Raw genomic sequence first — 24,943 nt, 5'->3', positions numbered from 1 at the left:
TGCAAGCATTTTTCTTATAGAAAGTCCAAAAGTTCAGAGGGAGTTTAAGAGTTGCATACATCCTGTGATGATCCTGTTAATGACCATGAAATTCACTGTTTTCATGACAACCTTTCCCCCCAGCACTTCACTTCTTTCTGTGTAATGGAAACAGGTGAAGTGCTTTAACAAACACAGCTGTAAAACTGAGCAGAGGTCAAACACTGGCCTGCAGTGGTGCAAATGCTGTGATACAAAGTCAAAAATACACTCAAGCCCCAACAAGACATCAACATAAAACTGAGATTTGCACCCTAACATGGGGAAGTTATTATTTTAAAAGAACACTTACAGGTAAAAATTAGTATTTTGAATTGTCATGCTAAGGGTAAAGATTGCTAAGTTTTTTTTTCTGATGAAAGGCCAATTTCCACACCTTAAAATTTTAACAAGACAGAAATGAAAGCACCAGGAGGTTTGGTTGGTTGGTTGGTTTCTATTCTTTGAGAAGTGAAATTATCTTTTTCAGTAAAGTAACTCCAAAACAAGTTTCAAACCCAGGAGTTGTTTTCTCTGTCAGAATGAGCTCCCCTCAAAGTTAGTGTGACAAATGATGTCACTTTCCAGCTGTTAGAGCAGAAACCTCTGAAATCCCACTATAATCTGAAATGTTTTCCCCAAATTTATGATAACTGAGTGTATACATGAGGTAAGATGATTCTCGCCAAAAGAATCTGTAGAATTGTACTAGGCAAAACTTCATCAGATTTTGTGATCACCTCTGTATTTTCTTGATGGTGAGAGCAGCTTGCATATGCAGTGAAACACAAGGCTGCCCTCTCTGTAAAGAAACCTTTCCACATTTAATTTACATCATGGAGTACGAACACTCCACCAGGACTATATCACCTTCCATGAGCACTCACCCCTGCAGCAGGCAGGGTCTTGCAAGGGCAGTGCCTGTGTCACACACACAGGCAAAGTAATGGACAATTTTCCAGCTCCTCCATCACTTCACTCAGCAGAGAGGTCAGAGACCAACCAGAGTGCTCCAAGTGTAGATTTGTGGGGACTGCCCGGCTCCAGGACAGCTGCAGGAACCAGTCAGATGCAGTTCTGAGTTTCATGCTCAAGGGAAATGTCAGTATTTCAGAAGGTCCCATGAACCAGGATTTGCTTGTTTGTGTCTTTTTTAACAGAGCAGAAACAATGACACATTTTTCCTCAGGTTGCATAAGCTCACAAAAACCTCAGCAGCCCTCAGCTGAAAATGTATTTTTGGTTGGTTTCAGGCAGAGCAGCAGGCTGCAGTTAGTGCCTGCCAGGGCATGGGTTTGCAGCCCTGCTGCCACTCCACGTGTCCCTCGTGTCCCTCGTGTCCCTTTGCCACCGGGGCTGGCAGGACACGGGGCACAGGCAGCAGGGCTGGCCAGAGCAGCCCCCGGGCTTGCTCGGGGCAGCATCACGGTGGGCCAGCCCACAACTGCAGCAGTGAGGTGGAGGAACACATCTGGAAATCTTCAGGCTTCCAGTTATGCAGGAGGAGGAGCTGGACCCGGTCCAGGACTGGCTGGACCTTTGCTCAGGAGTGCACAGTGCTCCACACTCCTCATGGCTGTGCTGGAAGCTGCAGAGCAGCTCAGGAGAGCTTTGCCAAAGCTCCAAGGCTCTGTGCTAGGAGCTGGGGACAGCCACATTCACCTGTGCTGGGAGCTGGGGACAGCCACCCTGATCTGTGCTGGGAGCTGGGGACAGCCACACTGATCTGTGCTAGGAGCTGGGGACAGCCACACTGATCTGTGCTAGGAGCTGGGGACAGCCACATTCACCTGTGCTTGGAGCTGGGGACAGCCACCCTGATCTGTGCTAGGAGCTGGGGACAGCCACACTGATGTGTGCTGGGAGATGGGGACAGCCACACTGATCTGTGCTAGGACTGGGGACAGCCACAGTGATCTGTGCTAGGAGATGGGGACAGCCACAGTGATCTGTGCTGGGAGATGGGGACAGCCACACTGATCTGTGGTAGGAGCCGGGGACAGCCACATTCACACTTCCCTCCTCCTAACCAACAGCAGTTAGACCTAAGGCTCTGGGGGCTCTTCCATCTCTTCCTCATGCAGGGAACAAGGAAATCCTGCAATGCTTGTGCAGAGCTACAGATCCTAATACTCCTAGACCTGGGAAAGCGACATAGGAAGACTGTCCCCAAAAAGTTGTTCTCAAAGTCTGAGTTTTTAGCTGAGAAAGAAACCACTCAGGGTTTTTTACCCTGAAGGGAGGGAGTTAATAAATCTGTGAGGGTTTTTACATTCAGTTAAATACAAACTTTGTACCTGGCAAACTTTAGTGAAATTCTATTTTATCAAAAACCCTCATGGTCATCTCCATTAGAAATGTAAGTCTTTGCAGACTGCAAGTCTTTGCACCCACTGAAATCAGAGAAAAAATAACCTTATACTTTGATGGCACCTTTCACTTCAACCAAAGTCTTGTGTCCCATGAGGGTTTCATGGAGAAATGACAAGACAAGGACAGGAGAATTTGTCACATGGGGGCGTGAAAATTTGTGATATAACCCTACAAGCACAGGAGCTTTAGAGATGAACTCCTGACATGTCTCAAAATAGATTCAAGTTTAATTTTATTGAAAGATGCCAATAAAATTATCTCCTATATTTTCCCTGGTTATTGATTGTGGTGACAATGATAGAAAACAAACTTCAGTGGTCCACTGAGTTCTTGTTCTTCTTCAGGAAAGGTGGTAAAATATGAAATGTTGCATATGCAAGTAGTCATAGATAATTAGAAGTTGTAGTACAGTCACAGCATATCACTGCACTTGTTTGCAGAGCATTTAGAAGGTCTCCAGCTTTTAGAGAACAGATTTTCACAGCCTGCTCTCCAAAGCAAAGTTTTGAATAGTCCACTTTCCCAGGATCAAAACCTAAAGTTTTATTTAAAACAAGTTTCAGAATATCATTACACATAGCATATTAATTTGAGGGTATCTGTAAAAAGAAATAGTCCCAGCAATAAGCATAGAAACTATGTTTAAAAATCATCTTTTCCCTTCAGAAAGAGACCGCAGTAAAAATCATGTGAAATGTTTCAATGACTCTTCTTCAAGCACACTGCTTTGAAATGGCTCTAATCTAAAGTGTCTGGAGAGATGGAGTGACAAGGAATTATCAAGTAACAGACAGGAACATTAAAGTGAATAATATGTTCTTACCCAGTAGAGCTACCATCATTAGCAAAACCATGATGTGTTTCACAGCCTTTCTTTTGTAAAAATAGAGGAGAATGCAGAATATTAGAATTTCTAAAATCTGAAAATAAAAGAAAAGAAAGTTAGAGCTGTGAAACTATGTAATGAATGCTTCATTCAAAGTCTTTGAGATGTCACATTCATTTTTGCTGCTCTATATGTTCAAAGCAAAGAATGGCTTTATAAAATATGCTAAAAAGAAAAATCTATTGACAGTTGACTGAGCTATCAAACAACTGTTGTCATTTATCTTTCCTGTTATAGCAAAAGTTAAACTTTGAGCATTTTTTATATCCTCAGTTTCTCATTACCTCAGTCCAACCCCCTGGTAGTTGCAGGTAGTGGCAGGCAGCACCAGCTTTGGCTGAACCAGGTCATCACAGCTGGCTCTGTCCATCACCCTTCTCTTGTTCCTCATCATTTCATCATTTATTCTCTTACTAAAGCTACAATAAAGCTCCACTGTCATCTCCTCCTGCTTAAAAGCAAACCAACCCACCAAGAAGACACATCTGAAAGGAAACAGCCAAGCAAAACAATCAGAAGGACACTGGAGTCCCTGATGGCAGCTCTGGAAGGGGTGCACAGGTCGGTGTGCATGGCCTCCCCTACCTCCAGGGGAAACCCCAAGAGCAGCCACGGTGTAGGGCCAGAGATGGCAGTCCTGTGGCCAAACCCGGGGAGATAAATGATGTTTGCTTTTCAGGGCTGCTGTTTAAGTTTACTTAGCTCTGTCAAGTCTCACATGCTGAGCTGGAAATCCAAACAATTAGTTCTCAGTGCTGCCCAGCAGCCTAACTATTCTTCTGTGATTCTCTGCCACTTGGTGACTGACCTACAGGTCATTTTTAATCAGAAGACAAGGGAGAGTCTGTGACAATTAAGTTACACTGCAAGCAGAGTCCATGGCTCCTAACAGGGGCTCACACAGCTGGGGTGCCCCAGCTGCTGCTTAAAATTGTTTTCTGAGAGCTACCCAAAACAGACCTTAGTTTCATCACTGATAGTGTGATGTGGTAGTGATAAATATGAAGTCCAGGAATGGGAAGGACATAGATTATATACTCTGTTTAGAGGAAATGAAGGAACTTTACCTGCTTAGAATCATCTTTGCTATTACAGCTAATCTCTACTGAGGTCTCCTCAAGCCCACATATCATCAACATTTTTTAATAATCATGTTTTCCATGTTTCTAAGCTCTACCAGAAGGCACCAAAACAAAATACCCCATTGGCTGCCTCAGATGCTTTTCTGGCATATACAAGATGGTCTTCTAGGCACGTCAAAAGAAAAGCAGAAGTGTTTTGAACCTGACTTTGCAGAGATTAAATATTAATGACCCAATTCTTACTATGCTTCTGTTTAGGGAAACCTAAGAGCTTCATCTATGATTTATGTCTTCTGTAGAGATTCCAAGAGCACATAAGCAAAAGAGAAAAAAACAAGCTAGGGTAGTCATTCTTGCTCAGACATAATTGTGCTACTGCAGAGACTCAGAAGGTGACTCAAAGTTGTCTTGTGGGAATAGGGGCTATTCTGCAGAATATACCAGCTGAGTGCCACATGGGGATGGTTTACCACCCACAGAGAGCATTTTGAACCATTGGAGCTTTGTATTTCTCAGCAGACCACACTCTGGGGCTACTTTTATAAAGACTGTTGGACTGTGTTGTACTTCTGTACTGTCTCCTCATTGTATATTTAGACTGAAAATTCTGCAGCTTCTGCTGCACTTTTTTATATCTCAACAGCCAACCTGTGCTAGGCATTTTACAACCAATTTTGAAGAGCTTGTTCCCTGTCCAAAGAGGATGTTTACAGCAGGGTTTGCTTGATCCTCCAGGAGCATACCAGGGTAATCAGGCTGATATCTCAGTCTCCTGTGGAGCCTTTCGCTTGTCCCCTTTCTTTGGTCAGAGGAAGCTCAACACAGATGAATGCACGGCATAGAAGGAACATATAAAGTGTTAAATGTTGTTGAGTCAAGATTTGCTCTGTATTTGCTCTGTCCTTCCCTACAACCTATGCTATACATGCAGAATTAGATGCTGGCTGAGGTAGGGAAAAGAAATAAAAGAGAAACAAAGTTCAGAGGTTACCTACAACCTCCTCACAATGTCTCTTAAGAAGAATACAGCACAGTCTTCCTACAAATTCAATTGTATTCTTGAAAACTTGTCCTGAAATTAAGTTCAAAAAGTCCTCAGGTGGGGAAAAGCCCTTTTCCAGGAATCTGTTGTTTTCAAGAAAATGTGAATGGTATATCACACAGAAATTTCTGGTGTCACTGAGTGTGGATAGGGAGTTTTCTCTCTCCCCCATGTATACATAAATGGGTGAATCAACAATTTAAAATCAGCCTCTAAAATGTCAGGCTACTTTATCATCTATAAGTGGAACTGCATGGTAGAGGGTGATATTCAGTAGAAAAGAAAGAGCATTGATGTCCCTATCTTGAAATCCCTCCTCTTACTCTGCTGATTGCATGGACTTCTTGAAGCTCTTGTAGATGCTGAAGCTATCCTTACTGAGTTTCCCAAAACTCTTGGGTATTGCCTTCAAAAGCCTCTCTACTGCCTGATTAAAAGTACATGTTGTGAGTTATACAGCATGAATATTAATTTTTTCCACTGAGCTGAATCAGCATCTTCCAAGATCTTTTAAAGGGCACAAAAAATTGAAAGAGAGTTTAAAATGCCCAGCAAATTGAAAGAGAGGATTAATGTGTTTTATGGTAGCATGTGATTTGTGCTTAATCGGTAGTTAAAGGATAGTTAGATGCATGTAAAATCTGCAAGTTGGCTAAAAAGATTAAGGTCCTTAAACTGCCTACTCAGTGGCTTTCTAACTGAGATTCCTACTAAGAAAAGCCTGGGCACTAAGACTCTAACTTGAGTGAATCCCTGTTCTGGGAAATAGTAACTGCTTCTGAAGCTCCAATATTGCATGTTTACATTTGGTTGGAGGAAAACATTTTCAGCTTTCCAGGGGAAAAGAGGGACAGAAATTCATGCTACTCACTCTGGTCTTGTTCCAGATGTTAATTAAATACATCAAATAAGATATATGGTGTTTGAAGTTTGTTTAAAGACACTTTAATCAAAATGTTGTTTTTGTATTTGAATTCTATCTCAAGTTCAGATTAACCTAAGTGGCAGTGAAGTAGGGCACCCCTTCACATCTCAGCTCCACACAAAACTCCTTTCAGCCAGGCTTAACAACATGGGAATAAAACAGAGAGATATGAAAGACAAAAAGTAGAACCAAGAACATAGCCTGATTTTTAAAATCATAATTCCACCACATTCCAGAAAAGCCCTGAAACTTAGAGGTACAGGCAGACAAGGTGGCATGAATGCATATATAGGAAATTTAAACAGTACCAATATTTAGGGTTTTCCCCCAAGTTCCCCAAATATCAAAATCTTTCCACTCTTGCTAATCCTGCACAATTATGACTTTCCCCTGACATGAAGTTAAAAACTATCTTTTGTTGCTGCACATTTTCAGTTTGGATTCAGTAGGATGATGGGGAACTTTCTCTCCTTTGAAAGTCACACAATTTATCTTCAGGAGGAGTTTTTCTACCACTAATTCATAATGCTATAGAAAGCCCAGTAACCCCAGTTTTCTGAGTAAGGGAGTAGCACAAACCAGATACTCACTGAATATACCAAAAAAGGCCAGCTCACTAAGTAATTCTGCACTTGTCTTGCTGTGAGCTCTTGAGGTACACTTGGAGCAAATGTGACCAACAAGTATATCCCTGTTATTGTCAGCGTTCCTCCTTTAAAGAAAAGGACACATTACTTTGGAAATACAGTGCTTGGTAATTGTAGTTATACTTGACTTCCATCTGATCAGGAAATAGTTTCTAGAAGAAACTAGAAACAATTTAAACAGATCTATACTTAGTCAATTGGATTGCCTTGCATTTGTGGACTTATATAGTCTAATTTTTACTAAAGGCTCAAAGAATTTTGGAAATGTGAAAAAAAGTTGTCAGTAAAGCCATGTGAATTAGGGTTCCAACTCAACAATGCAATTTCAAGTGTGTCACAAAGGAGAATTAATCCTTTGTATTTCCCCCAGGCACAAAGTTCATCACACAAACTTAGCCTAAACTGAAAGGACAAGTTTCCTACTAGTGCAGTCAGCTAGATGATTAACCAGTGCAAATAAACCTGACTGTGCCAAAGTCACTGTGGCCACAGAGATGTGCACAAGCCACCAACCTGCCCTGGAAGCATCAGATGCAACACACATGTGCCACTCCAGTGCTCAAATGAAGCTGTCACAGGGCCAACATTCTGGCTGCTGCCTGTTGCATTTGCAGATCTATGAACTGTTTTATAAAAGGATGATTTGCAATAGACTGTTCAGCCACTAGGCTGCCAGGGCCCCATTTCAAGGCCGAACTTGCATTATTATGCTTTTAATAAAAATCTGCAAGTTCTGCCTTGTGGACATCTGCCTGTAACAAACACAGATGTTCGCTGAAGTATCAAGATAGAAGTGAGATGATCCCAAGATCATAAACTGTATTGGATTAAGGAAGATATTAGCTAATCAATTTTTCTTCAAGTAATCTTTAAAATTCTTGGTAAAGCTATAAATCGGTGAGGAATGCAGGGCTCAGGAATACAAAACAAAGCACATCCGGAGGGTTTTGTTGGCACTGCTATCTCAAACAGCTCCCTTGGAAAAGCAGAACTGTGTTATATTTATGTGCTTGCAAAACCATCACCATATTTCCCATCGTACAGCTCATTCTTATGGAATGTAGCAACATTGTTAAATCCATCTTGCAAAGTCAAACTCACAGAAATAAAATAAATCAGCTGAATACCAGTTAAAGCAACACACAGTGTTTAAAGCCATAAGGGAAACATGATCAGTGAAGGGAGGGAGGGTTTGAATTTAGCAGCTGAGCTGGCAAACTTGGATTCCAAACCTAAATAAATCATATATAGTATTCCTGGAACGATACTGAACAGATCTCTCCAACACATTAATGAGAACAGCTGTCCTCACTACAGTTTGGACAATCAAGCCTAGATTTTAGGAGCCCACAGAAATATCAGGTGCCCTGCATCAGGTGCACTGTCCCAGCTGAGGTGTCTTGGTGTAAAGCCCAAACCCTGAAACCTGCTTTTCTCTCACCATTGATGCATTCAATGGGAGCACTCTTGATATGCAAAAAAAATCTTGGACACAGGCAAAAAGTTGTCAAGCTTTTACAGCGAAGACCACATTTCCCAGCTGAACACTTGACAATATGATTATTTGTTTTTTGAAGTGATAAAACTAAAACTAAAGGATAGTTATCACTTTAAATTGAGCTTGAATTTTTGTGCAATAGGTATGCAGTAGGAAAAAATATCTTATATTTGAATAAGTAACTCAATAACTTCCCTGATTTTATTAATTCTGTGTTGTACTCATAAAGATAATACTAAAGGCAACCTCAGAGGCAAAAATAGAAAATGAAAATAAATTTGAGCAATAAGGGCACATAAGGAATGAATTATGGTTATAAGAGCAGAGGATTTGGGAATACAGTCTTTTCTTCATGCATTGAAGATTCTCTTTTATCACTTTTTCCCAATTTTGAAAGTATCTGCCTTGAAACACTTGCTTGGGAAAGTGGGAGTGTGAAGGTGGGGGGCTGTGTGAGAGTTACAGCTTGCTAAGCATATGGCAGCACACATGTCTAAATTAGCAAATGCTTACTTACCCAATATATCAGCAGTCCTCATGGTCTTCTTTAGGAAAAAGACAGAAATAAATGCACTACCTAGAAGAGATATATAAAGATTTTTATAAATATACATATATTTGTTAGAATATCAAGTGCTACTGCAGAAACCTGACTTGGGACAAGTTTAAATATATCTCATGGGTGTTGTTGTTGCACCATACCATGATATAAAGAGCCAGCAGTCCACTCCTGCAAGCCACCAAAACTCACTTCCTGTAAGATTTCAGATGTATCCAGCAGGCTCTTACATGCAATGCCCTTCTTATTTCCCACACAGGGACACTGCTGGAACTGCTCTGATTCAGTCATGTGTGGAAATGTCAGGAAAACTGGGCACTGATCAACCTTACTGTTTCACTGCCCATTTGGCTACCAAGTCACTGTATGGATGTGCTCAAGGCAAATTGCATCATAGAGCAATAAAATTCTGCTTCTTTAGTCTTCAATGTATTAGAGGCTTATAAGCAAAGTAACAGCAGCGCAATTGAGAAGAAGAAAGTCACTGCAAGAATGTAGTATTTTGTATGAGCTAAGTGGTCATGATGTCTGCAGGCAAACAGGGAGAAAACCCACACACGTACAGGAACACTCTCCATGGTCTTTCACAGTGATTGCGCTGAGGAAGGAGAAAACTGCGAGTCCTAGAAATGATTTCCTGTTTTCTGGGAAACACTTTCTCTTGCTCAGCTCTTGCATCTGACCCCTGCCAGCCCCTAATCCTGCCTCCTCAGGATGGGCAGCAGTGGGGGATGAGCAGCAGCAGTGGTCAGGGCAGGTTTTGTGGTTAGCAGCTCAGTGGGTCGTGTGCTGGAGAGGAAGGAAGGAATGGCTTTGAACTTAGGATGGATGAGACTGGGAGACATGGCTGTAGCCCAGCACACAACAGCTACCTCTAAAAAGAAGAAAAAGAGGCTGGATAAAAGAGATGAGTAAAGTCCTCTGTGAGAGGTGCATCAGCAATGTTTGATTCATTCACCTCAAAGAAAGACTGCTCAGGAGGAACAGTGAAGGAACACATTGAAACAGTCATGGAATGCTGCTACAAGAGCTCTCGACTTGTCTACCGCATGGTTTATTCTTGAAACAACAGTTCAGCATTTTTACAACTATCTTTGCCTCTTTATCTCTATTGTTCTCATGGAAAACTTAATTTGTGGTTAGCTAGTAGATGTACTCTAGAAAAATCTAGAGAGGTTCATACCAAGAGGTAAACAGAGAATTGGAATTCAGCATCAGGCCTCTGTTTTCCAGTCAGTAGAAAATCAGAGAGAGCAGAAGTCATAAAATTAAACTGTAGCAAGAGTGATGGGGATCTGTGCACATGAATAAGCACAATAAAAGGATCTTCAACTGAAAATGCCTCACTGAAATTAAGTTGCCTGATATGGTTTTCTTTATTCAATTTTACAGGGATGACTTTGCTGAAGACACTGAAGGTATCCAGGCAACACTGGCAATAGAAGAGCTACCTAGGTTTAGGAAAAAGGGACAAAAACTGGTAAAGAAGCAACAGCATCCAAGATAGTGCAGGAATTAATTACTGCTCTGTCTCCCTGCTCTCACAGCTTTTACAAATCCCACCTCAAATCACTCACCTAGATAGTCTCTGTCACAGCAAAGAGCTGCTGCTTAAAGCACAGATACCTCAGTGATTTTTTTTCTGTTCTTTTTGTTCGTTTGTTTGTTTTGAGTGCCCCATGTCTGGATTCTCTGCCTTCAGCAGAGGTCTAGTAAATGCAATTACACTGTTGGCATCCAATCTGGGGTAAGATGAGTTATGCCCAAATGCCAGCTTACAGGGATCCCAGCCTCTGAGGCTGGCAGTGGGCACAAGGAGCTGCTGGAATGCAGCCAGGTAATGAAACTTGTCCCTCTGCTTTAATAATGCATTCAAATGCAGCAAGCCCTCTCTCCAGAGAGCTGGTATTGCACCAAACATCATGAGCTTAACAGAATCTATGTATAATTAATACTCTATGAGGAAGAGTAATATGTAGAGGAATCTAAAAATAGGAGAGGTTTTAAGGACACATATTAGACCATCTGGGAGTAGAGAAAAAGCTGCAGTAGGAAGAGAGGTATAACACCAAGGTGAATGAGGCCCAGGAGATACTCTGAACACACAACATAGCTGTCTCTGGGGTAAGCTGCCAATGCTCCAGTTGCACTCAAGTGAAGAAGAAAAGGAAACGTGGTAAATAAAGGAGAATAAGCAGAGAACAGTTGCACAGACCTGATGAGATGCTAGAAGACATACATGACTGATGAGAAGCCTCACAAACTCTGGCTGTTACCTCCAGAACTAAACTTTAGGTAAGTTATGGTAGCATGGCCAAGAGAATGTGATATTTTAATTTGACTTTTGTTAGTTTTCTGGGGTCTAATCTCCTAGGTTTGACCATGGGGTATTCTTCCATATTCCTCAGTTTTCGAGGTAGGCTTGAATCAGATTAAAGCAAAGAATCCCAGAGCTGATTGTCTTGTTGCAGATGGGCCAAGAAGGAGGAGTACAAGAGGAGCCTTGGGAATGCAGACTGGTGTTTGCCAGTTTTGCCTTCTGCTGGCTTTGCAGCCTTTTCTGGCCGGCAGGACAAATGACAGACATCAAAGTGCTCCCCAGGAGCCCAGAGAGAAATCCAGAGCCCTCCCAGCTGCTCTGCTCCTCCTTCTGAGCTCCTCTGTGCTCCCACTCACAACCCTGGGTGCCCTCAGTTGCTCAGGACATTAATTCCTCCCAAAGAGGCAGTTTAGGCTCTGTGCCAAAGGCCAACACACACTCTCTGCTCTGCTCTCTGCAGGAGGCCTCCAAGCTGGTCCCGCTTTGAGCAGGAGCTTGGGTTAGGCATTTCTGGGGTTCCTTCCAACCTGAGTTCTCCTAGGACTTGTGGACTCTTCACAGGAGAGCACGTAGGCATCCAGAGGCTGATAACTAGGCCTACCAGATATATGAATATAAGCCCTTACTGTATCCCAAATGCAGACCTGCTGAAGCTCCCCAGACTCTCCTTTCCTACCCTCCCTCAGACCACAGGTGAGGTGTCTTGCATCTTCCCACCTCTCCTCCTCTCTACCAGTGATGTTCTACCCCCATACTTTCCTCCTAGCCCATTTCCCCTTGATTTCACCCCATCACCACAGTGTAAGTTTAATTCCCTACCACTCAGCCCAAATTTTTTCTTTCCCATGCCAGAGTTCTTTTGCTCTTCCTTCATACAACTGTTCTTCCTCCTCCATTATACTGATGTGAGAAATAAACTATTGAACATTATGTTTCAGTCTGTGAGTGAATAGACTGAGGAACTTGGGCAATTGCTGTGCTGAAAAGTATGAATACATCTTTGCAATGGTTTTTTTTTGTTTGCTTTCTTTTTTTAAAAAAAACATAGTTATAGAAATTGAGATCTGTGTCAAAGTGAGGAATAGTTTCCTTCTTGTTGTTTTTTCTTTTTTTTTTTTTTTAATTGGTTAGCAATAGAATACAACAATACAGAAACCCAGACAAGAAATTGTGTCAAAGCTGGCAGTAGCTTGGGAACAAAACAAGCAATTTATCATTGTTCTGAAGCCTCGCTGGTTTAGAACCCCTGGCTTTGGGAATGCAACACATGGACAGCCCCAGGCCTGGATTATCAGCCTTCAAGACATCAAGGCATCCTTGGCATCTGAGAAGACTTGGGTACTTTTGGGTGAATTAGAATAATTTTTTAGCTTTTTCACTAATTATTAAGGTAAAATTTCCAAAAATAGGCAGAGATCCAGCTCCCATTCCCAGTGACAATGGTGGCCTGCTAGATGAAGAGAAGGGCAGAAAATCTGTAGATGATCTGTTAAGGATTAAACATCACAGAACCAGCACATCCTAAGGTAATCCTTGAGTTTGTTTCATGCCTTGATTGCATGCTTGTATTAATACCCATAATTTGAGAAGTAAATAGGTCCTTTAAAATGCTTGTATCCACATGACAGAGCCTTTCTTAATGCTCATGAAATTAAAATGGAAAATATGATTTGACACTACATCAAAATCATGATAAATAAAAACTGTTGGATGGAAAAGGGGGGAAAAGGGTTTGTTCAGGAACTTAATTGTTATCTAAAAATCTTCATCTTTTCATACATCAGCATAAACCAGGCTGGTTTACATTCATTATTGAATGAATATATTAATTATAGATTGAATGATCATATATTCACATATATTGAATAAGAATGTATTCATTGCAGCATGTGAACTTCAATGTCAATTGAAAAAATTGATAAAAAGATTTGAGTTTTTTATGGTATGCAATTAAGTGACTTGAGGAAGGGCTGTAATGGTGCTACACATAGCTCAGTCAGCTGCTCATTCTCTTAGGAGAGTGATCATTCACAATTATCTCCATATGTAGGTTTTCTCCAGCACAAATAGAAATAAAGAGCAGTGTGATGTGTGGGTTCTGCCACTAGCAGACAATGAATGGTGAGAATCCAGCTCACAAAATAACTCCTCTGCTTCCTAGACATGAAAGCTGTAGTTAGGATTGGGTTGTGTTTGTTTCTTTAAGAAAGGGATAATACACAACAGAAGTAAAAGATAGAAAACACATACTGATTCATGGTATGTATTTTGTGTATTTTGTCCAATCCAGCCATAAAAAACTCAAGTGTGTGTAAATGATTTATTTTTCCTATGCAAAACTATTTCACAAAACACTATTGAGCTGTTTTCCTAATACTAAAGCTATTTATGAATATAACCTTTTTACCTCTTGTTTTTACTGTCTAATTTTACCCTAAATAGTTTTTGTAACAACTGTTCGTTACAGTTATATACACATATAACTGTTCATAACAGTTAATAACAATATTATTATTTTTTTTCCTCTTTTCAATTCCTAGATGAGCTTTATGCACGATTTAAAAATATTAATGCTCTCCTAATAAATGCAAAGACTGATTGCACTACTGTCTTCTCAAACAGTTTAAAAAAAATCCACAAAATTTCATATTTGCTTTAAATGTTAATTCTCTTAAGCTTAACAGATTCAGTCAGTTAAAGGCATTTAAACTCACCCATGCAGAACACTTCACCAGTGGTCTGGATGAAATACCAAGGGAAGAGAACTAGATATGACTCAAAGACTATCGCACCTGTCGTGGTTTGACCAGGAAGGAGTGGGAATTCTGGGAAGCTGTGGTCAAACCAATGAAGGTTTTGGGTTTGAGACTGGCGTCCGGTGTGGCCAGTGGGGTTTGGACACACCTCCGAGAATACACAGGGGTTAAAAGCAGGGCACTGCCCTTGGAACTCCCTCTTTGGGACATCGTCGGGCGAAGAGGTCAGATCTCTTCCCCCGCCCAGCCCGCTGCTGCTGGGCGGGGGAGGGGCCGGCCATGCGGTAGGCCCGGGGCCTGGACAGAGATGGGGTTGAGGGGGCTTCGGGGAGCTTCGAGGATGGAAGGGTGGAAGATCCCAGAGAGTCAGCCCTCGGGCAGCCAGCCCTCCCCCCCCCCCCCCCCCAGGAGAGCAGCCAGCCAGGAGGAGAAGGAGGGAGAGTGCCCGGCCGGAGCGGCAGCGTGTGGGCAGCGTGCGTGGGAGTCGCTCCGGACCGACAGAGACTGAAAACTTTTAACTCTTTCTTGCATGATTGGGGCCTTGCAAAAATGCTAATCTTCCTCGAAGCTGAATAAGAAGGGAGATAAGAGATGAGATGTGGAGATGATTGGATGGGGAGAGATGATTTGGAGTGGCCTTTTGGCTGGACTTTTCTCGTGGCTATGGACTCAGTTGTTCCTGTGACACAGACTGCATTTAGGGGGAGGCAGTGCCTCAAAACCAGGAAGGTTCTTCGTGAGGACCCCCCGGCCCCAGGGGGTTGGAAAAATATGGGGGGGACAGATGTCCCAAAAGCAGAGACTGTGCCTTTTTGGAGTGAGACAAGGCATCCTTGAAAGACAACCCTAAAAGCAGCTCTGGTCCATGTCTCAGTGGTGAGAGCACTGGGCATGGAAGGACGATGTTACAAGCGGCAGAAGGACCTTTTTTTTTTTTTTCCGGGCGGTGCCGAAGTAACAGAGAAGCACACGAGGTTTCAGTGTGTTTCCAGGAGAAGCCTATGGAATGAGAAGGACTCCTTTCCTCTTCATGAACTGATGTTTGAGTATACTAAAGTGTCGTACCGGGTGTTTTGGGAGAATGTATTGGATTGGGAAAGTCAGGTGGTGGGGAGGAGGAAAATGGTTTTTTTGTAAGGTTTTCAATTCTTTTCTTCTTTTTCCTTATGGTCTTTCCCTATTTTCCTGTAGTTTAAGTAATAAAGTGTCCTTTATGTTTAAGTTAGAGCCTGTTTTGCTTATTCCTGGTCACATCTCACAGCAGACACCAGGGTGAGGCATTTTCATGGGGGGGCACTGGCTCTGTGCCAGGCTCAAACCATGACAGCACCTCTCTCAGTTTGTGCAACAATATTTCACTTTGAGACCAAGCATTTACTCTGTATTATGCAATTTAAGGGTGTGCTTCCATCTAATCAAGCAGTTTAAGTTCACCCAGTTGATTTTGCCCTAAATCATTTGAGCCGTTCTCCAGTTATGAGGATGCAGTTGCTGGCAGTCACATTCCAAGATGTGACCTCAGAATATGCTTTATGTGAACAGACTCTCAGCCTGTCTTCCAAGCTGAAGTGATTCAGGACCCTCCCAGTACTGAAAACTTGAAGATGCTTCAATCCATCCCCAAACAGAAGCTATTGTGGTCTGCCACAGAGTCAGCAAAATCTGGAGAGACGATGAGTTACACAGTACATTTAATTGCTGCAGCTCAAATGACGCCTGGGAACAAATTCATTACATCTAATTGACTTCTAAAAGCTATTCTTAGTTTATATGATGGAGATTAATGTAGCACTGAATACAAAGAAAGACATTACAGATACCTCTTGACAGCTGTCTCGCACACTGAACCTGTAACATTTCTAACATGATCAAAGATTAGTACTGGAAAAGTGGTGAACAAAACATGAAACATTTTTTCCCATCTGAGAAACTGCTCAAAAGAGAGACCATTAAGGTGAGCTTAATTCTGGAACCTGGTATATAGGACATACACACTGCAGAGAGAAGGAAAACCCTGAATATCCTTTTTTTTTGCTTTTTCTAGGCAAGTACAAATCAAGTATTTTAAAGAAGAGTTTAGTGAATGCTTCCTAGGTATCATTAGTAACAGAGTCCTCAGAATTCCAAGTTCTTGGGCAACAAAGATGTAACATTACAGTGTGCAGGAGAAATCCATTTCTACAAGAGTATCTGAGAATCTTCCTAAAGTGTCTCAGGAATATAACTTTCCCAGGACTGAAGCCTCCCACTGCTGTTTACAGGAGTATATAAAAATACGAAGGGATCTTAACAATGTCAGGCTGGGTGAAGCAAGTGTAAAACAACTCCCCACAGAATGGTGAACACTGCAGAAGAAATGGTCTCCAATGCCACTGACTCTTCCTCACCTTTCCCATCCCCAAGTCATTTCTGCAGGCAAAAGCAAGATGATGAGCTAAAAACCACTGCAACCTAAAATTACCCAAGCTACGTGTAAAACATGACTTTTACTTTTTAAGTATAGAAAGTTTCTTAATGATCACATCAAACATGTATTACTCCTCCACTTTTAAATTAAAAATTTACTAATTTCTCCTCTTGAAGAAAACAACTGCTGTCTTCTCAAACTATTTAAAACCCTGAACAGATGTAGAGCTTGCATCATTGCAACCACACACAGAAATACTTCCACTGTGTAAGAAGAAAAATATATAGTTTTTCTCTCTTAAATCTAAAAAAAAAAAAAAAAAAAAAAAAATTAAATGTATTGGCACCATGCCAATTCATGATCTTTGGTGCTCTATTCTTTTAAAAACAAGACACTGGAACAATCCAGCTCAATAGAAAGAGGCACAAAGTTTTCACTATTTAATTGATACCAGGTTAAGTGCAACATCCAGTTGGATGTAGTTAAATGTGGTGGCAGAGCATAATAGATGTTGGCTCCATCTATTTTAAGATGCCTCCCGTCTCAGAAGTCTGGATATGTATGATGGGTACAGCCCAAATCCATTCTGGGCAGAGACTCCAGTCTGCCTTCTCCTCCTCCAAACCCTGGTTTGGAGCAAAGGAAAGCAAAGGAAACTCCCTGCAAACCCAGAGACCTGCAGAGAATCCCCTAGATGCCTGGACACACTGCAAAGCACATTTCTCCCCAGCACACCATATGTCCTGCATTTCCAATGGCACTGAGAGTCAGCCCTTATCATATGGGACATGCTGACACTGAATTTGGGAACAAAATGCTTCTCAGAAGGTTGGACTTGGGGTTCAGGTATGCATTTGGAGTTTGTTATCAAGTACTTAATTTGTTCATTAAAAAAAATTTAATTTATGAAAGACATTCAACAATACCACAAAAAAACCTGTGAGCTAGACTCTGCAAAGGCCACTCCCACCACTTAAAAATGGTCACCCCGTAATGAGAAAACTATTTCTTGATCTTTTAAACTGGAAAACCTGCTGCCTAAACCACCCTTGGCCCAGTTGCTAGCAGATGATGCACACATGACTTGGGCAGTTTGTCACTGCCCTAAATGATGAACTCTTTAAAATTGAAGGTATGCTCTCTCTCTGGCTTTAATTTCAGAAGACAGGAATGTACCTTGTAGTAGGAAGTGTTACTGGGAAGTTATTGCTGTAATTGACTGTCTGCACGATTTTTACTTGCTCTTCCTTAAGGGAATGTTTGCTAGACTAAATAAAATTTCAGATATTTCTATTGTTTGGGCTGTGAAATGGACACTGTCAGCTGATTTATGGGAATGGAATATAAGATATTAAAGTGCTTTCTGAGATCTTACAGAATAAGCATTCTGAGACAGTTTAAAAAAATAAAATGGGTGAGAATTTTGGTAAGATATAACAGTTAGGAAAATGGTTTCTTGGTATTTATTGTAAGTGAGGGAAGTGTCAAGTGCTGGGATCACCAGATGCAACATTTCTTCACTTTCTGAAAAAGCAAAGAAGGAATCTGCTTGGATAAAAATCTACCCTAAATGTGATCTCATCTTTTACAGTTTAGTAAATATTGGGATTTTTCTTCCTACTCACTGCTTTTTGCTTTTTCTTTCTAATTTTCTATATTTGCATTTTATTCAGCTTGGACAACAAATGAGATTAGACAATGTTCTTTGATGTGCAGAGAAGTTCTGACAATGCCCACAATTGTTACAGGTATAACTAGTGTCACCAAAATCACACTGGGGTATGTCATAATAATTTACATTTTCATCTCAGGTAATATGTCATCTCCTTTCTTTGAGAACTCTCTCCTACTATGATGAACTAACATGGCTTTATATCTGAAATTCTGCAACAGAATTTAACATTGAAGGTTGGAGTAAATTGCCTCCAGTTTCCTTTACCCTCTCTCTCTGCTAAATTGAACCTATATATTGTGAGCAGCTTCCTTTCACTACAGCTAGGCATTCCACTGGGAAGGCATTTCATCTTTTCTACCTTCCCATGGAGAGCCACTCACTGCAGTGTCACTTCCAAGCATGCAACTGGTAGCTGGAGACCATGCAATGTAATCACTTGCCAATAGCAAGTAAATGAGCTCCAGCATATTCAGAACTGTTGAGATCTCTCAGTCCTGGATGATTCAGCTGTGGATGTGAAGTGACCAGGTTAAGGGATGTAGCTGCACCCTCTATTCCTGTTTTTACAGCTTCTGGGCAATATTGCCCTGTCCACTCTGCTTTACACTAGCACAACATAAAGACATATTTTCAAATGTGTGTCACTTTGTCAAAGAAACAGACATCTCATACCTGAGCACCTTAATAACAAAAACCTCCACATGAAGTAAAGAGTGAGATCCTATCACTTCAGCTAAAGTCCAATTAATCTGAACGTAAAGGAACAAATGAACATGTTTAATAATGTCCATAAATGTACTAAACATTTCTGGAAATTTCCAGGCCCTTTCTGTCACACACCGCAGAGTGTCAAGCAAGTTTGCCCACATCAACATGAATCATGGTGAACAGGCAGCAGACACTACTTGGTGTGATGGTAACACAGAAAATGTACTCAGGATCAGAGCACAGCTCTGAGCATGCAGCAGGATGCCGGTCCCCCTCTTTGGGGGCTCGCAGAACTGGAGCCCTTACAGCACTGGGCAGGAGCTAGCAGAGCACAGTGACACAAAAGACAAAACCATGGAAAAAGAAATATATTAGAAGAGTCTTTCATTTAAGTAGACAGTTTTTGTCAAACTGTCAGCTCATGTAATTATATGAATAATTTCTTTTCAAACCACGACATTAACATTTTCCTCTTGTGTTCCTGCCGCAGTTTCTGTGGTATCATTCCTCTAGCCAGAAGCAAGCATTTGATTGAAGCACATACCCGAGCAAGAAATGGCAAATGGTCTCACCTATGACAGAAACAGATCCCAGTGGAGCCACCAGAGCGATGGGGGCGAGGGCATAGGCTGAGAAGGTGCCCAGCTCTGCCAGCCCCAGGAGGGCAATGCCACAGCACCACAGCTTGCTCCTGTAGCACGGCTTCAGCTCTGCCTGGCAAGCCAGCCGCAGGTGAGCGCATTTCTAGAAAAGGAATTATCAGGAACAGGCGTGAATAGAAAAACTTCCATTGTGTTCTTATGTCTGACAGAAGTGGAATAACTAAGGGGGCTGTCAACTTCAAGTTCCAGGTGCATCAAGGTTTTCTTTTCAAACATGACTTTGAGCTTGTTGCTGCAGAGCTTTGTGTTAACTCAGTGCTGCTTCAGATGTGCTTTCTTAGCCGTGCTGGAAAGGGCTGAAAATTTAGGCCTCTGAATAAACCTGAAAAATGCTAAGTGAACACTGGCTAGTGCTTCCTAGCTATCACTGCACACATCTGCTCCTGTCTCAAAGCAAAACTCAGCAGTTGTGCTCTGAATCTGGAAACACTCAAAGGCAGGAGATGGGGCCGAATCAGAACTGTGGCAGCAAACTGGACAGGGGAACAGACACCAGGGTGCTCCTGTCTGTGAAACCTATCCTTGCCACAAATATACTTTCAAAATGAAAAAGGCAGCACTTACTCACATCTTCTGTAGGGAGGACTCTAAATTAATTAAATAGAATGTATGATTTCGCTACAGTCTCCTGTTTTACCTTAGAAGGAGATCATAAGTAAAGCATTATTTTCTAAAGAAAAAACAGTTGGCACAGGTATAACATATGCTCAAGTAATACTTCATGAACACTTCCTGTTACATGAAGAAGGTATCATTGGCACAAGTTGTAATTGTTTTTTCTCTGGCTGTACAGCAAGAATGTGTATATAGCAAGACAATTTGTCTTTGATCACACTGATCCTCTGAAACAGAGTCCAGGCAGTCTCTATCAAGAAAGTGTCATAACTGGGAATGATGCAATGTTCTGTAGATTATATTTTCCTTTCTTATATTCTGCAGATTATATTTTCCTTTCTCAAATTACTCTCCAGCCTTTCTGCACATGGGTCAAACAAGGTGGAAATCAAATGATACAGTTATTACAGTACAAATGGTAGTAAAAGAATTTTTTTTTTTCCATCACTTGATATTTGATTTTAGAAGTCTCCCTGCAGAGCCCGGGGAGGTTGCAAGGGATTTTCCTCATACTCCCATCCTTCTCTGTAGGCTACTTGACAGAGCATGGGACAAACAGCAATGTCTGTGATAGCCCATAGTCTTAGTCAGTGCTCTTGTTGAGAAGATGCAGCACTTTGTTGCAGCTCTGTGCTGTGGAACGTGTTCAGGGGATGAAATTCTAGAAGAAAGTTTAGCCCTCCAAGAAGAAAAACTTGTGCCACCCATCCAAAATGGATTTTCCATTTTTATAAACAAAGAAACCCCAATAAAGATACAAATTAAATTAATAGTAAATAATACTAAATTATTATTCAAGAATCTGAGTTTCTGCCAAAAATTAAAGAGGACAAATTCTTAACTGAATCCTGAGGGGTATTTTCACCCCAGATTCTTGTAGGATTAACTTTTGAAGACACAGTGAGACTGAAAAGATGTGCAGCAAACAGAGGAAGGTGAGCTCAGCAACTCCCCTACAGCCTTCTTTCTCCAGATGTCTTTCTTCTTTGCACAGTGATGTGTGCAAATGGTATTTAGGTGGAGGCTGTTTATAACTCAGCTGAAATTGCAAATGATGAGCTGCTCTTTAGTAGACAACCTGCTAGAGGGAAGAGAAACAGGATAATGGACTACATGGTCAGAAAGGGACAGAACAAAAAAATCTGGCCTGTCCAGTTAATAGGATGTGAAAATAAATGTTGAGATCTAGGGAAAGTCATTATTCATATTTAGAAGTTATTGTTACTAAATGGAGAAAACCCCAATTTAAAGGATAAAAAAATTCAGTTTAAACTTTCCGTCAAATGGCAATGAGAACCATTGGGTTTCCCTAATCAGCATTTAAAAAGCTGATAGTTCAAATCCAGTAAGGGCTGTTATGATTACAAGTCAATGGAAGTCTGCTTGTATGCCTTGGTACATCCCCTTGCAAAGCATCTACTTTGGCACCCAGTACCCTCAGCAGACAAAAGATATGAACTCTGAACAATCTCATTATTATGGACAGACTGAATTTCCACTTCACTTTTCAATTCACCTTTATCTTTCCACTTCAACTTCAGAGGTTTTCTTAGGGCCTGTCCTAGTGCTGTCACCACCTGCAGGTTGGAATTCCTGTTGGAAATTCCAGCAGTCATCTCAACTTGCCTACCTCCTCTGGCTAAACAGGTTTCTTTCTATGGGATTCTCCAGCTAATGATGTTTAAATAGAAGGGAATCACTGAAGAACCTTCTAGCTTTATAAATTGGGTTACTATGAACAGAAACTTTCATATTCCACAACTTTCTCTTTCATTCTTTACAGAAAAAGCAAGAAGTAGCTTTATATGAGACTTGTACAACTTCTAAAACACTAGCTAGCAAAACTACTTCTTCTGAGCAATTTACACAACGTCTTCTGTGCTTTAAAAACTTTTGTTATAAGACCTCAAAATACAACTAAGCCTACAAGATACAGACTATAATGAAAAATGTAACTTTCTACTGAGTATGTATTCTAACTATTAAACCAGAAAGTCTTTTATAATTGACATCCTACAATGCTTTACCATAGTTGTAAGGACAACGCCTTCCTTTACTTTTATGATTTAAACAGTGTTTACTCAGATTATTTTATCTTAATTGCAGAAGAACAACTAAATTGGCCAAAGTTGTTTTGGGGTCCAATATTGTAAAAATCTTTGTGTCTGTATGCATTTATGGAACAGGTCCTCAGGGAGCTGACTCAGGAAGGTGCCAACCTTGATCTGCTGCCTGTCAGCTCTCGTGAGTGACGTGGTGAATGGCACCGTCTTGGCCACAGAGACCACAAAATGATCAAGCTTAAAATCCTTGTTGAAGGGGGAAAAGAGCAGCAAAACCTCAGCTCCAGACATGAGGAGAGCAGACTTCAGGCTGTTCAGGGACCTAGTTAGAAAAGTCCCGTGGGAAATGTTTCAGTAGTGCTGGGGTCTGTCAGTGCTGGTCACTTTTTAAACATCACCTTCCAAGGGCACAGGAGCAGCAATTCCCCAGTGTCAGAAGTCAAGCAGAAGGCTGGCTTGGTGAACAGGGATCCTCTTTTGGGTCTAAGGCAAAAAAGGAAGGTGTGTGCCCTGTGGAAGCAAGGTCAGGTGACCTGGAAGAATAAGAGATGCAGCTTGCCACTGTAGGGAGAAAATTCATGCAGTAAAAGGCCAATTGGATTTGAAGCTGGCCAGAAATGTGGGAGATGGTAAGAAGTTTTTTCAAATACATTAATGGCAAAAGGCAGCATAGAAATAACATAATCTGTTACAGGATGTGGATGGGCCCCTCACAACCAGGGACATGGACAAGGCAGAGGTGTTTAATGCATTCTTTGCCTCTGTCTTCAACACAGATGATGGACCAAGGGGGTCTCGGTGCTCTGAGCTGGAGGACCATGGCTGTGAGAATGAGCAAATCCCAGCTGACCCTGAACTTGTGCAGGATCTACTCCTCCAGCTGGATCCCTAAAAATCTATAGGGCCTGATGGGATTCATCCAATCCTCAAAGAACTAGCTGATGTCATTGCAAAATCTCTCTTGATTTTGATCTCTCAGCTGACTGGAAGCTGGTGAACATTGTCCCAGTTTTCAAGAAGGAGAACCCTGAAAAATTCCTGTCAGTCAGACAGGAATCAGAATTGAGACCTGTCAGTCTCAATTTAGTGCCAGCAAAATCATAGAAAATATTATTTTGGGAGGTATTGTAAAACACCTCGAGGTCAACAGAGTCATTGGTCACAGCCAGCAAAGCTTCATGAGGAGAAAGTTCTGCTTGTCAAACCTGACTTCCTTCTGTAACACAGTAACCTACCTTGCTGATCTAGGAAAGCCAGTTAATGTAATCTTTTTGGACTTCAGCAAAGCTTTTAATACTGTCTCTTACAGTACCCTTCCTTAATCCCAGGTTCAATGGGACCACAAGTGACTCACAGCTGGTGTTTCTTTCTGGCATATTGAAAGAAGGAGAAATTATGAATATTTCTTTTATTCCTGCATGACACAATCACAGCACAGAACAGGCTGAGAGCTCCCAACAACTCCCAACTCCCAGCAATTATAGCAGGGCACTGCTAGATTATAGTTCATGAAAGAGAGAAGTTTTAAAAAATGCAACAAAAGTTGCATTTTGAACTTCATCAAAACCAAACTGCAATGTAAGTACTTGCTAAGCATAAACAACTCTGAATAAAGAGAAACCATATCATACCTGTATATTCAAGGAGACACTGATGAGAAAATTTGAAGCAGCAGCAAGTAAAACTCCAAACAGCTGAGTCTGCAAATCACAAGGCAAAGAAATACAAAAATACTTATTAGTTTAAGAAGAGCAGTATAATGGTGGTTTTCTGATAGCACATTATGACCTAATCAAAACCAAATTGTTGTACTTCTCAGTCACTGAGTTCATGCTGCAGTGAGTAAAGTGGCAAGGAATACCTCTGCATGGTTGACTATGGCTTAAGTAATAAACAAGTGGGAAGGAAAAGGCATGCTGGTTTTGCTGTCCTTCAGTAGAACACCTTCTTAAATCTCATGAAAGACAAAACTAGGCAGTTGAAAACCACAAATAGGGCTTTTTTCCCCAAAAAAAGGACCTAGTTTTCTACATTATCCAGAAGGAAAACCATCAGCAATCAAACCATTGGATAATTGTGTTCCTATTGGAACACAATTATCTTACATGTTAACATATCCACTATTTGACAGGGCAGCCAGGAACATAGGTGTCCTGAAAGTGTCTTTAACGTATTGTGTTATTTCATTATAAAAATTCCTAATCAGACTGTCTAAATTTCACTAAGATTTGCAAGCTTTCTATGAAGCCAAGAAATTAAAAACGCTCAAGCAGGATTCATTATTTTGGAAAGAAGTCATTTAAAGATGCCATTTCAGCAAGGTCAAACAACATGTACTTGACAGAGCTCCCAGTCCACTGTCAAAAAGTTCTAACACACTGCAAGCCATCCTAAGTATATTATAAACCCATTCAAGGTCACTTCTGTAGTGCTGTGAGGAGCCCCATTAGCTTGTAGAGAAGACAAACATAACCATCAGTTTTTATAAACAAGGTCATGGTAATATAACCCAGCATAACAACAGTTTCCAGGCTGTAAAGCAGCATCCCACTCTGTGCTTACAGCCTCATGTTTCATGCTTACCCAAAAGGTTCCTGGGCAGCTCTGAACAGGCAATGCCACCACAGAGACTGCTGCCCCTCAACATTTATAAAGAGCTACATGTTCCAAAAGCACTTGGAGGGGGGATTGTTGTTGTGGCTAGATA

General features: G+C 41.3%; 1 protein-coding gene across 1 annotated transcript in view; it reads right to left on the bottom strand.

Annotated features, from left to right (window-relative positions):
• Positions 1-24,943, bottom strand: part of NIPAL2 (NIPA like domain containing 2) — a 49,091-nt gene that overhangs the window by 7,517 nt on the left and 16,631 nt on the right. The window contains exons 2-6 of the mRNA XM_064703577.1: positions 23,868-23,936; positions 19,469-19,640; positions 8,989-9,048; positions 6,917-7,038; positions 3,215-3,311 (exon numbers count right to left, since the gene is read on the bottom strand). Of these exons, the coding sequence (XP_064559647.1) occupies positions 3,215-3,311; positions 6,917-7,038; positions 8,989-9,048; positions 19,469-19,640; positions 23,868-23,936 (520 nt within the window). The remainder of the gene's footprint in view (positions 1-3,214; positions 3,312-6,916; positions 7,039-8,988; positions 9,049-19,468; positions 19,641-23,867; positions 23,937-24,943) is intronic.

This window comes from Zonotrichia leucophrys, chromosome 2 (assembly GCF_028769735.1).
Source record: "Zonotrichia leucophrys gambelii isolate GWCS_2022_RI chromosome 2, RI_Zleu_2.0, whole genome shotgun sequence".
Classification (NCBI taxonomy): domain Eukaryota; kingdom Metazoa; phylum Chordata; class Aves; order Passeriformes; family Passerellidae; genus Zonotrichia; species Zonotrichia leucophrys.
This window is presented reverse-complemented; position numbering and strand designations above follow the sequence as displayed.